General features: G+C 41.0%; 1 protein-coding gene across 4 annotated transcripts in view; it reads left to right on the forward strand.

Moving 5' to 3' along the window:
• The window catches only part of FSTL5 (follistatin like 5), a 323,696-nt gene that overhangs the window by 211,680 nt on the left and 97,888 nt on the right, over positions 1–14,128 (forward strand). For all 4 annotated transcript variants that reach the window (XM_060278679.2, XM_060278680.2, XM_035112814.3 and 1 more), the window contains one exon: positions 10,561–10,727. In XM_060278679.2, coding sequence (XP_060134662.1) covers positions 10,561–10,727 — 167 coding nt within the window. The remainder of the gene's footprint in view (positions 1–10,560; positions 10,728–14,128) is intronic.

The raw sequence follows: 14,128 nt of genomic DNA on the forward strand, positions 1-14,128 counted from the left end.
TGTATGATTCTTGATTTAATTCAAATATGAAGCTTAACAACAAATCCTGTTAAGATTGTGAAATATTTAGCCAACCATTGTTTGTTTAGTAATAAAAAAGATCATTGTATATAGGGATTTAGCATAGCTCATGCTCTAGAATGAACAGATTAGAAGTTGCTTTATTTGTAGATCCTTTTGTTGTAAGGAGGCTCCTCTTCTATAAAATCTATTTCTGCCATTTGTGAAGGTAAAGGTAAAGGGACCCCTGACCGTTAGGTCCATTCACAGATGACTCTGGGGTTGCGGCACTCATCTCGCTTTACTGGCTGAGGGAGCCGGCGTACAGCTTCCGGGTCATGTGGCCACCATGACTAAGCTGCTTCTGGCAAACCAGAGCAGCACACGGAAACGCCATTTACCTTCCCACTGGAACAGTACCTATTTATCTACTTGCACTTTGACGTGCTTTCGAACTGCTAGGTTGTCAGGAGCAGGGACCGAACAACGCGATCTCACCCCGTCACAGGGATTCGAACAGCCGACCTTCTGATCGGCAAGCCCTAGGCTCTGTGGTTTAACCCACAGCACCACCCGCGTCCCTTTTTCTGCCATTTGTAGTCTCTCCTAATACAACAAAGGTAAGAAGGCATTTTGCCTTGGAGTCTAAAACAAGTTAACTTATGGGTGTTGTTAAGAGGAAATTTTTCCATCTCCTTCCTTCTGCAATTCCCCCCTCCCCCCAAAACAACTTTTTGGAGCAGGAGGCTGCTAGAGGGTACTGGAAACTTCTGTGTGTTCATTTTAGGTTAAACCTATATTAGGATTTTGAATGATTACTCCCCCCTGGACTCCTACTCTGAACCTCTTAAGAATATTCACTGTTTCCTGAGATGTAAGAAGGCATCATTTTCCATTCCACCCTGTAATCATCACATGCAGCACTGTTTCTGTTCTTCTGGACTCATTTTCCATCTTACTGCCTACTGTCACAAAATTATGCAACTTATGTAATTAATTATGCAAATTACATAAGTTATGTTGTGATTATGTCCCATTCATTTTAATGCAATGAAAACACAGTGTGGATGGGGGAAAGAATCTACGGTAATCAGTTATGTGCCATTTGTAGGCTGAAAGCAAAAACAACAGTGAATACCAATAATATTTGTTCTGGACAGGGAACGAATAAGTGGACGTTGGCAATTTCCAGTCCTCTTTCTGTTTTCTTTGGAATTCTTGGATATCTCTACCTGTCTCTGAAACATTGTTAAAAAGCCTGTGCAACTGAGCATCATTTTCGAGAAGGTGGGGGTGGAATTTATCAACACCTTTAGTCAGTTCTGACCTTTCCAGATGTCATTGTCAATTCCCCTTCACCATGTTCAAACCCAGGAATGGGAAACTGAGGTCTGCCAAGTGAACTCCAACTGCTTTCACTGCCAGCTGGCATGGCCAATACTCAGAGGTGACGAGAGTTTAGTCCATCAACACCTGGAGAGCCACGGGTACCCCACCCTGGTCTAAGCTGCCCAACTATTAGATTTGCCTGTATCCAGTCTCTCCATAAACTTACTGTTCCTATTTTCAGTCTGGGTTTTGTACAGATACACGGTCTTGAAAGACCTACATTGGCTCCCAGTACGTTTCTGGGCACAATTCAAAGTGTTGGTGCTGACCTATAAAGCCCTAAATGGCCTTGGTCCAGTATACCTGAAGGAGCGTCTCCACCTTTGAGGTCCAGCGATGAGGGCCTTCTGGTGGTTCCCTCGCTGCGAGAAGCCAAGTTATAGGGAACCAGGCAGAGGGCCTTCTCGGTAGTGGCTCCCGCCCTGTGGAACGTCCTCCCAGCAGATGTCAAATAGAAAAACAACTACCAGACTTTTAGAAAACACCTGAAGGCAGCCCTGTTTAGGGAAGTTTTTAATGTGTGATATTTTAATTTATTTTAATCTCTGTTGGAAGCCACCCAGAGTGACTGGGGAAACCCAGCCGGATGGGCGGGGTACAAATAATAAGTTGTTGTTGTTGTTGTTGTTGCTTTAATATTTTGTTAGAAGCCGAGCCAGATGGGTGGGGTATAAATAAATAAATATCTAGTGGTTAGGGGGAAAATATTTCTAAGCTCAGCAAGGTGATAGAGCAGTGGCACTCTGAGAATCACTCTTCACTTTTATTGGGTTGAGAAAATAATGTCTGAACAACTTCATAGGGGTTTTCAGTTGGGAAAACGAGGCAAGCATCTGGCAGGGATGTACAAGGTGTCATACGGTAAGGTGAGGGGGTTAGAACAGGTGAGCCTTGAAGGATGCCTTCCAGAGCTTGATTTCTATTTATTCTGGGAAGGACTTCCCAACTTTTGACTTTCAATACTGTTTCTGACACTCTGTGATAGCTGCAGGCAGCTTGCTTATTTCTTGTCTGCTAAATAACACTGATAAAAATGCCTATCTCTGTCACATGAGAGTTGGGGAAGGGGGTGAGAAATCACTTCACTGTAGGTTGAAACTGGAAATGTGTTACATTACGTTATCATGGTATCCGTTTCTGTATTAGCCCTTTTTTATCACTCCCACTGGAAAGAGGCGCTACAGTATCTAACTGCAATCAGTGTTGCTGCTTCTTTTCTCCAGACGGCTGGCCCAGAGGTGTCTACCTTTCTGACAAAAACAGAGTTTAACTTTTTTTTTTAAGTACCTATTTTGGCCTGATGCCTAGAAAACAACAAAACCTCTCAAAGTCAAGTTGGCTATTTTGCATAAGGGGAATTTACAAAGAACTAAAATACACTTTGTGGTTTGTAAATAACCTCAAATCTTTATGTGTTTAGACCTTTAAACCTGCCTCTTAAATAAATTCAGACAAGACTCAAATTTTGGTTTGGTTTTTGGCAGAATTTAGGCCACAACTTTATTGATTACAGCAAGTGAGTGGTTGCATAGGCTCTGGTTCGACTAGCTCCCTGCACTGTTGCAGGTAGCGCTGACCCAGGGCACCAGCATAGGTCAGCCAAGGGTGAACACCTGGATAGGTGGAAAGCTGGGAACAGGCTATGTCTGCCACTCAGATGTCCCCCTGGACTCCAGCATGGGCACAACCCCCTCTCAGGGGTTGACCAAACCACTGAGTCCCTGGCTTTCTTTAACAGAATATCCTTCACATAGGGATGGTGAGAGCTTTCCCTCATCCCTATCTCCTGAACCAGAGCCTATCTGCAATCTTACAAGTTGTGACGATTTGCTACACAGCAGGCGAAACTCAAATGGCACCAGCCAATCAGCCAAGTGGGGAAAATTCCTGCCGTGCCCCTATCCCAACGACAGACACACGACGGCATAGCAAGGTCAAGCACGCAAGCTAAAAGTAGGGAGAGGTGGGAGGGTGTTCTGATGCACGCACCAAAGGAGGAAGCTCTGGGTCACATGCATAGGTATATATAGGTCCCTCAGTCCATTTAGCCTGTGTCCCATTGGCCTGATTAAACCCTGCATTGAAGGACCTACCAATAGGTTATTGAGGCTATCCAATCATACCCACCCACAACACAGGGTTTGGTTGCCATGTCTCACCACAACAAGTGCCCTCTTTAAGGGAGGACCCAATTTGTCCATATGCAGAAAGCTCCCTGTGAACAACTGACAAAAGACAGTATATACTGGTGTGCTCTTTCACCCTGCATCAGTGTACACCTTTGCAGTGAAAATAACATGTGAAGCAAACCTGTACATCCTTATGACTCATTTTCCCACTTCAGTTGCATTATTACTATTATTATTATTATTATTTATTGAAAGGAGGATATAGACTTTAAGAGCAATGCCTGAGGTTGTCAGTCAGTTTAGCCAAGGATAACAGATCAGTGCAAGCTTGTAGAACTGTATGGAAAGATAAAGACTGTAAATTAAATGTACAGTGGAACCTCAGTTTACAACTACCTCTGTTTATGAACGCCTTCGTTTACGAACGCCGCGGACCTGGAAGTGTTTACATCCGGGTTCCGCGGCGTCAGATGCGCAGCTCGCACACGTGCAGAAGCGATCTGCGCAGCGCGTGTGTGCGCAGAAGCGCTCTATCGTGGAACGGATTGCGTTCGTAAACCGAGGTTCCACTGTATACAGATAAGGGACAATTCAGAGATTTCTTCAAAGCTGAGCCTGTGGCTTAATATTTTTGTAAGGAAGAAAAGGTTGCTTTTGAGGGGTGATTCAGGCTAGTTTCTTGGTCTCAATAAGCCGTCTCTGTTATATCTGGACAAAATATTGGTACTGCAGGGCCTTAGCTTTTCATTGCACATGACTTTTTTAGTAGTTAAAACTATCGGGGTGTGTGTGTGTGTGTGTGTGTGTGTGTGTGTGTGTGTGTGTGTTTTGCTTTTGAGATTCACGCATACCATACAATGGTAAGGGTAAATAGGTTAAGGGCTCTCCACAAAAGCAAAGAGAATCCAACAGCATCTATATTTTTTGCCATCAGAAAGATGTTTGAATCTCCAGTGGATTATAGCTGCTGTTCCTTCCTTGAAGCACTGAAAATGAGAAGCTGGAGTTATACACACACAGACCACTTGATATAAATAACTCGTAGGACTCTTATACCTTAGCCTGCATCTCTGCTTTGCCCTAAAAGACTCACTAGTACAAACACTCAACAACAACACAAACTCTTTCTACCCAGTGGGTTTTTTCTTCTTAAAATGAAGCTGTTGAGACAGCAATCATTTCAAATTATAGTATTTGTAATATTTTAAATCTCCTTTCACAATCCAAGCATGGGATATTTTTAAGCAAAATAATTATGGAGGAAAACTTTTTGTTGCAACTTTGAATACTTAGGCTGCATAATTTGAAAATTGAGTGCTTGTGTCTGAAAAAAAAAGATATTCTCATTTATGAATTTAATTGCAAGAAAAACATTAGTAGGGATCGGAGAGATTAATGTATTCTGGGTGTGTACCAGTCCTAAATACTTGTGTTGGAATATCTGTCTGAAATGCTGGAATTCACATGTATGCAGTACAATTCCATGGTACATGGTTGGCATTCAGGTGGTGCTGGGATGTATAGCAGGTAGGATGTGTAGTCTGAACACAGGAACCATGGCACAACCTTTGCTGCCCCTGTTAGGGTATCAGGCAGCATATTATAACACCCTACACAGGTATATCTTGGTAAAGCATCATGCATTCATGGGACTGCCAAAGCCAGTTGCCAGCTAAGAAACAGTACCAGTGTAATGCTATGACATAGCACAAGAATGAGGTAGAAGGTTACAACAGAGCAGGATCATCCTGTGCCATCTTGAAGTTTTCTGGTTACTGCAGAGCTAGCTATGTGGTCAGTGCATGCTGCTGGGTGGTTATTTTCCACTGCAAACAGTACCTTTCTATACAGAGGGTCACCCCTGCATAATTGGACTGAGCATTGAAAACACAAGGGCAGTTGTTGGCATCCTTCTGTCTCGACAGACAATGGAATTCACATCCAGGCGTGAAGTCAAATCAGTGTTAGCAGCACTGAAATAACCTCCCTGGGGCTGAAGCCTGGACAGTGTGTCCTGGGCTGCCCAGATGAAAGACACACACACCTCCCACCTCGGCCTCACTGGTGTGGTCCAAAGGAAAGCAGAGCAATACCTTTGACACCAGCTTAGCTGCAGGAGTTGCCAGAAGGGGACATACAAAGCACCATGTTAGGGACTCCACTCTGGATTTGTGTAGGGTTTACTCCTTAGCCTTTTCTTCTCCTGAAAACATCTCTCAAGGCAGCAGTTTAGGATCAGACTTTTCCTTCTCCTAGATGGGCTAGGTTGACAAACCGCACCTGCCCCTCACTTCCTGCTACAGCATGTGCTTCTTGACCATTGGATCCACTATTGAACAAAAAATATTGTGTAATAATTGCAAATAAAACCTCTTCATCTAGAATGTATGATGGATGGGGAAACTGTGGTCCTCCAGGTGTTGCTGAACTACATCTCCCATCATCCCTATGCTGACTATGACTGATAGCAGTTGGAATCCAACATCTGGAGAGTCACATGTTCCCAACTCCTGCTTAAATCATAGAGGTGTAAATCAAGGTTTCCCTGTATTTCACATGGATGTGGCTTGCATCTCCAAAAACAAATAAGATAAAGTTTCATAATGCGGACAGGCAACATTTCCCTGCCTATTTATGTTCTTTAGGCCTCGTTCCATATTGTGACACATGGTTGTGTTTTTGAAAAGAAACTTAACACTATAGGATTATATATATAATGCATTTTTAACAATGCAATTCTGTTCTTGTCTACTCGTCCTACTGCTCAGTCCATTGTGTTCAATGGGGCTTACTCCCGTGAGGTAAGTGGATATATGATTGCTGCCCAAAGCAGGTTTATTAAAGCTTTATTCCCTAAATACTTTGATTTATATTTTGATTCAACTGATTGGAGAATATTAAGTTTCATCTGTTCTCTTCTACATACGTTTTAAAAATGTATTATGTTTCTTATTATGTGAATCTGAACAAAGTGAGCTGAAAGTGAAACTGACATTATACACTACTGAAGGAGCAATAAAAGGAAATAAAGATCATATGCAATAACACTGTACCTTTATCACAAATATATAAAATTACACTAAAACTACAAAGGAGCAAAAGGTAAAAATTATCCCATCACAGCACTTTGTTGTTGTTTTATTTCAGAGTTTTATGGTTTTCTCATTAAGAGTTTGAAAGTTGCTGTAGATTATATACAAAGGATGCTTCTATGTTGTTTGAGGAGGTTATTGCTTTTAAATTACATTCTAAATAGGCAAACAAAATGAATACAGGTTTAATGTGGTCTTAATTCTATCTAGCAAGCTCCAGTCTGGATAATGTTTGTTAGCTCAGGCTCAAAGGGGTGTTTTGTGGCTGCAAGTGAATAAATAAGTAACTGAATGGGAAGACTCAAAATGTATAGTTGTTAATTAAAAAGCATATTTGCCATTATACATCCTGTGGAATATGTTCCCGTTTTAATATTTTATCAATTGAAATGTAATATATACAGATGTTCATATATTCACTTTTTCTTTCCCTTGTCTCCCCCCCTTTCCCCGCCGCCACCAAAAGAAAAAAGTTTATTCTGCTTTTTCTCTTAGCTACTAGTGATTAAGTGATAAAGTATCGAAGAACTGGAATGGTACCAATGCTACTTTTCCATTCGCTATCAGTTTTGTGCAACTGAAACTTTGGACAATAGTCTGATTCATTTTTTAGATCACAGCTACTCATGACTTAACTAAATCTCTGCTTAGGAAAAATTGCCAATGGGTGGCATGGCAAGCGGACATGGAACTGATGACAGTATTTCAGAAAGTAATTGGAAGAGTTGAGCCATGTATCTTTCTTCCACCCTTTTTCCAGTGCAATGGTTGATGGCTTCTTAATCCACCCGATAAGGACTGGTCTGTTCAGCTTGGGAAAGTTTTTGGCAAATGTAACATAGGCTCCAAATCTATATCTCATTGAAATTAGAATCTCATTGAAATCCCAGTCTGATGGATTGTGCTCTCAGACTTGTCATAAACCAGCCTTGGTAATAAAAGGTACATTGCATACTTGTTGCTACTACATCTTGAGCTCACATGAACAATGGTTCCATTCTGATGTCTGGCTCAATGTCCTTGTCAAATACAGATTCAGTCTACAGTAATTTTAAATAGTTCCACTCAGAGCCACAATAGTCATTTGTTATTCCCTGCTCCTGACAAGAGAATTAGTCAGTGCTAAATGTGCAGGATTGCCAAAGGACACCTTCTTAGTAACTATTTTTTGTTGGTTATGATATGTCTAAAGATACAGAGATGAATGTGTGTCTTCCTCTCCATAGATTCAGCACTGGAGTTAGTTACTGATGTGGGACACACATCCTTTACTTTTTGTGGTATGCAATTAAAGGTTTTGAACCACTTTTTTGTTTTTTAAGAATACAGCACAAGCAGGGTATCTGTGAATTTCATGCTGGTATGAAACTGAAATCTTGCTATTTTTTCTTGCCAAAAAAAGGTGCCTTTAATGATGCAAGCTTTTTCCCTACCCAGAACTAGTGGACTGTTTGTTTGATGCTTCCTTTTGGAAACACATTAGACAAATGTGCTATCTCTTTAATTGTGCTAATTACAAAGTGCTCTCTTAATTTGGCTAAAAGGAGCCAGTTAAGGATCTTTCCATGTTCCTAGATGGATGTTCTACCCCCAATTGAAAGATTAATGCCTGCCTTACTTGAGACTAATTTGTTGTTTGAGCAATAATGAAGTAACTCAAAGCTCCTTTAGGCCACTTGTCACAAAACATTTATTGCAGAACATTCCTCTTAAGTCTACTAGGACTACTCTAACATGGATCACTATCTTCATTATTTGCTCAGTCTACCCAATCTTAAGCTCTTTTCATTTCAATCCCATTGATGTTAGTGGAGATAAAGACCATGTGATTCTGTGATTCTATGTTAGGCCAATTTACAAACCATGCTTTGCAAAGTTGTACACCCTTACACATCTTATCTTTCCCTTCTCATGCATGAACCCCCATTTCTTTCCATGGTTTTCTGAAACCATAGTTTAGTGTTATAGTGGCATGCACATGAATATGGTTAAAGCCAGCTAAGATTCCGTTGTAACCATAGCTTGAAGTGGATTGCTAAACAAGAATGATGAAGGGCTCTTGGTTAGCTTCAGCAATATTGGCAATAATGTCAAAGTAATGCTGAAACATGGTTAAAGCACACAATGGAAAACATGGAAAATTATTGTGCGAGGAAAATGGGAGGGGAGGAAGCATGGGTCTGTGGCTGTTATGTTTGAATGGAGCCGAAGTGTTGAGCATATGGTTACATCTCCTATTAAAATCAATAGGAATTTTATACGTATGCAACATCATGAGTTGTGCCAGCTTCCTATTTGTCCTCTCCCTTGCTTGCATGGTGCAGCTTATACAGCCAACCATGAAGAGCTCTTCCCATTGTTGGCTGGTAGGCAGCCCACGTCTAAACAGCCCCCATGGCCAATCCCCAGAAAGATGCTTAATTGAGGAGTTACAGGGGTGTGATGAGGGTATAGCAATATTTTGTTGCTAGTTGTTACTCTGGGTTATTTTTCAATGTAAAATAAATTTCTCAAAAAAGCAGTAAAGCCAATAAGCAAAAATGATCAATAACTCTTCTTGACAATGTTTGCCATTTTTCTTGTGAATAGTTCATCATCTATCATTGTATTTGATTACAGTTTACAAATCCTTTACATATTGCCACATAACTTAGACATATCAGTTGTTGACTGGTTGTAGCATGAGCTTGTCATCAGTTTCTGATTTTCACAGTGAGATTACAAGTAATTGGCAGTGGATTAGTCCATGAACCATGGACCAACTTTGAGCCACTTCAGATGTTTGCAAGAACACATTGTACAGCCAAACATTCCACAGTGCCATGTCAGACATGAATTGTGAGACAGATTCATAGAAATAGAGACTTGTAGAGTTGAAGGGACCATGAGATTCATGTAGTTCCTGCAATGCAGGAATCTTTTGCCCAGCTCAAACCCATGACCCTGAGATTAAGAGTCTCATGTTCTACTGATTGAGCTGTCCCAGGTTCATCCCAGATAGGAGTTTCCATCAGAAGATTGTACAGCATGTCTCACTGAACATTAGACGCATATTTTAATGTCTAGAAACCGAAACAGAGAAACATATGGTAGGGTAATGTTGACTATGTGTAAGTCTTATTTTAGTTAAGTGTACTCAATTTCTAATGAAGATGCCCCATCTTTGCAAACCAGATTTTAATTTTATTTGTTAGTATTTTTTAGGGGTATGATGATGACACCAATGATTATTGTTCATCAGCCTGGCCTATTGCATATAAAGTAATGAACGGGTTGGGTCTACTATTAATATCAAAAGTTGTATGCAGGTCAGCAGAGCTAAACCCTCTAGCATCTTACTTCCTTGTAGTCCTCCGGGTATAGGGCAGTATATAAATTCAATAATAATAATAATAAAATGTAATCCAGCTCAGAAGAAATGTGCCTGAAGTGATTGACCACCAGGAAGTAAGGTGGTGTAAGGACCAGCATCCCCAATGATATACTTCTTTTGATTTAATAATTGACTTCCTGACCCTATTTTATTTGTTGTGAATGGGGCAGATTCTTGGACCAAACCTACATCATTATGTCTAATTTAACTATAAAGGGGTATTTAAAAAACAGCCCCCCTAATACTCATGCTATGAGTATGTTTATCCAGAAGGGCACTACAAAAATATTGTCAAGGTGCTCAAATATTTGACAATATATTTAATGTACTTTTGGAGCCGGTGTGCCATGTTCTTTGCTTTTGAAATTATTTCATGTTAGACGCCTCTCTTCTTACCAAGCAATACTTATCAGTCAATCTAATTGAAATGTCATGCTGACCTTTTATTTGAAACAGTTCTATTTCCTGACTTCATTTGGAAATTATTTTGCCTTTAATTGAAATTAAAATCTTAAAGCTACCAGGGTGAAGAAACCCTGTATGCTAATTAACTTTAAATGCAACATATCTTTTACAGAAGTAATTCAACTGAGTCTGCCAGAAGATCAGAAAATAAGCATCACTGCAGCAACAGTAGGACAAAGTGCAGTTCTAAGTTGCGCCATTCAGGGGACCTTGAGACCTCCTATCATCTGGAAGCGGAACAATGTCGCTCTGAACAACTTAGATTTGGAAGACATCAATGTGAGTGATAAAGGACTCTCGAGCTACTTAATAGAGTCATTATAAAACCTTTGCCATACAAACTAGAGCAGTAGCATTTGTCAAACTGACAACCGCTCCTCAGTGTTGTTCCTCTTCTGACACATGAGTGACCTCCTGTTCAGGTCAAAGGGTCATGCTGGAAATGTCTCTTGAACTTAAATGACGGCTTCCGTTTTCAGATGCTGAACAAAAATGCAAAATGTAAATTCTCGCCCATTGGCAATACAGATGATACAATACTCCTACTTAAAAAAAGAGAGAGGAAGGAAGGAGGTACAGGATCGAGGGTAAAGAAACAAATGGATTCACCCCATAGAATCAAGCAACGCCTTATGTAATTCGAGAACTGGCTTGGCTGTATTCTTGCTGTCACTTTGACTTTGTGTGAGGTTCCATTGTTTGTGTGTAATTTCTGCCAGGTGAAAAGGGCATACCTTTATTATCCTGAGTGTTCCTAACACTAAATCATTACTCAACTAGGCATGAAGGTGAAATGGTCAAACAATTAACAAGATCTGACAATATACAGTGGTACCTCAGTTTTTGAACATAATCCATTCCGGAAGACCGTTCGACTTCCGAAACATTCAAAAACAGAAGCATGCATTTCCTGGAAGCATTTATATCCAGAAAACTCAATTCGGAAGCCACATGGCATGTTTGGCTTCCAAAAAGTGTTCAGAAACCGAAGCAGTTCCTTCTGGGTTTTCGGCATTAGAAAGTCTAAATCAGGGGTCAGCAAACTTTTTCTGTCCCTCAGATCTTGTGGGGGCCTGGACTATATTTTGAAAAATATATATGAATGAATTCCTATGCCCCACAAATAACCCATAGATGCATTTAAAATAAAAGGACACATTCCACTCATGTAAAAACACCAGGCAGGCCCCACAAATAACCCAGAGATGGCATTTAAAATAAAAGGACACATTCTACTCATCTAAATACATGTTGATTCCTGGACCGCCCGTGAGCCGGATTTAGAAGGCAATTGGGTCACATCCGGCCCCCGGGCCTTAGTTTAGGGACCCTGGTCTAAATGTTCGACTTCTGAGACAATCGAAAACCGAGGTATTACTGTAATAGAGAATACATTATTACTTGTGATCAAGTAGGGTGCTCGCTGACATTTGCTGGAGACTCCTGTTCCTCATACTTTCCTGTCACTGCCTGTGTTCACCTTCCATCTCCAAGTGTGGTAACTTGTCAATTAACACAACGGTCCAGATTTGGAGGAACCAATAGACTTGCAAGTTTGACCACCTGGCTGCTGGGAACAAGAATTGGAGCTCTTTGTTAAAAACCTGTTGATAAAAGGGTCATCATTGGATCTATAGTTTAAAAGGTTGGTGCATAATCTGGTCTATTTCATAAAAATATTTTCTTCCAGAAAGACTGAATAACAGCTGCCACATTATTAACTTTCTAAACTTTTTTTGTAGTACTGTACCACCAGCTATTCTTACATTTGCAAGCTTATCTATCTAATAGTAAGAGCAAAAACAATCTTATTTTTTATGGTAGCAGGATCCCAAGGGATGCACAAAACCTTTCCCTATCTGCTGCATTTTAGTCATGGAGCTGAGACATCAAAGGAGCTGAAGTAAACAATGTGAGATTCAGATCTCATACTGCAGTCTGCTTGGCCTGCCTAAACTTCACTCCATGGGGTCTCATGAATTGTTATGAGAGCTTGGAGAGAGATTAGAAATAGGCTCTGGTTGTATACACACCATGGAAGTTAGGCTGCAAATGTGTTACAGCCTTTTTAGGCAGGGCTGAAAATGCTTCCATGCCTTCATGAGCCCAATTGTCTCATGTGAAAGGGGGGCATTTAGAAACATTTTGGGGGTGTGGGCTGGGAAAAAGGTGTGTGTGTGTGTGTGTGTGTGTGTGTGTGTGTGTGTGTGTGTTACAATGAGGTGCCGGAGTTGTGGCCAGTCTCTCTTTTGCAAGGGAGTCTGCTGTGTCACAACTATCATGAAATACATGAGAAATTTTACAGGTTCTCCTGGATCCCAGTAATTTTCACCCCACCTACCCCCAGCTCAAAAAGCCGAAAAAAATCTTGGCTGAATATGTAATTTCTAGGTTGATGTAAAGACACTGGGGGATGAAGCTGTAATTTCATTATTTGTTCATATAATATCAGGTCTTTAAGTATGTGTGTAGCTTTCATAACCTCCCATTCAGCATAAGGTTTATTACATTTGTTCATTAGCATCATTCTCGTTGTGTCTTGATGGCCAGCCTTAACTGCATAGTTCAGTCTTGTCAAGGAAGAAGCTGCTTAACTGATCTTTGGTCATAAAGGAGGAAAATAATTTCTGCTTTTAATAGCACATGCACTGAAAAACTCAAAAGTTAGTGGCAAGGCATAAAGAGACCATTAAAAAAAGAAAAAAATGATACACTTACTTTTGTTTGCTTTAAAATTATAATGCAGCATATTCTTCTCATATTGCATATATATTTTCTTTATGGTGAGTTGGCACTTGCATGGGGTTTTTGCACCCAGCTGCTCCATAATGTAGGATATCTATCTGAATCCTACCAAATTTCAGAAGGATTAGCTATGGTAGCTTTCCCACAAATACAGCCTTTATACTGTTGAGGTGAGTTGGGAAAAAAACAATTGTTTAATCTCCCCATGTGTTTTGTGGGCATTTGGTTTGAAAATAGAGAAGTGATAGAGGTGTCCCTAAGTAGGAAGCTTGCCAAATTTCACAGTGATAGGCCCAGCTGTGTTTGTTCTGGGCGTGTTTAAAGTTTTGTTTTGGAGGTGAGCTTTACCTCCCTCGCTGTGGCTTTGTTTTTGAACATGATTCAGTGGCATTATGAAGAAGCTCCCAGGTGGTAAAATCACAGAGCAGCAAGATTTGAGGCGTAGGCTGGTGTAGATGTTGGAAAATCCCATCTTGCACATCCATACCTCTCTCACCTCACACCCTCCAAGCTGTTTCTGCTTCTTGGGGAGTGAGAGGGGGACTTCTCATTCACATTCCGTCCTTCATGTGTAAAGGTAAAGGTAAAGGTACCCCTGACCCTTAGGTCCAGTCGTGACCGACGCTGGGAGTACAGTTTCCAAGTCATGTGGTCAGCGAGACAAAGCCACTTCTGGCGAACCAGAGCAGCAAACGGAAATGCCATTTCCCTTCCCGCTGGAGCGGTACCTATTTATCTACTTGCACTTTGACGTGCTTTCAAGCTGCTAGGTTGGCAGGAACAGGGACCGAACAACGGGAGCTCACCCCGTCGCAGGGATTTGAACCGCCGACCTTCTGATCGGCAAGCCCTAGGCTCTGTGGTTTAACCCACAGCCCCAACAGCGTCCCACCGTTCATGTGTACATTAGGATAAATTCATTCTAAAATGTTGGT

This window comes from Zootoca vivipara, chromosome Z1 (genome assembly GCF_965207765.1).
Source record: "Zootoca vivipara chromosome Z1, rZooViv2.hap1.1, whole genome shotgun sequence".
Taxonomy (NCBI): Eukaryota; Metazoa; Chordata; class Lepidosauria; order Squamata; family Lacertidae; genus Zootoca; species Zootoca vivipara.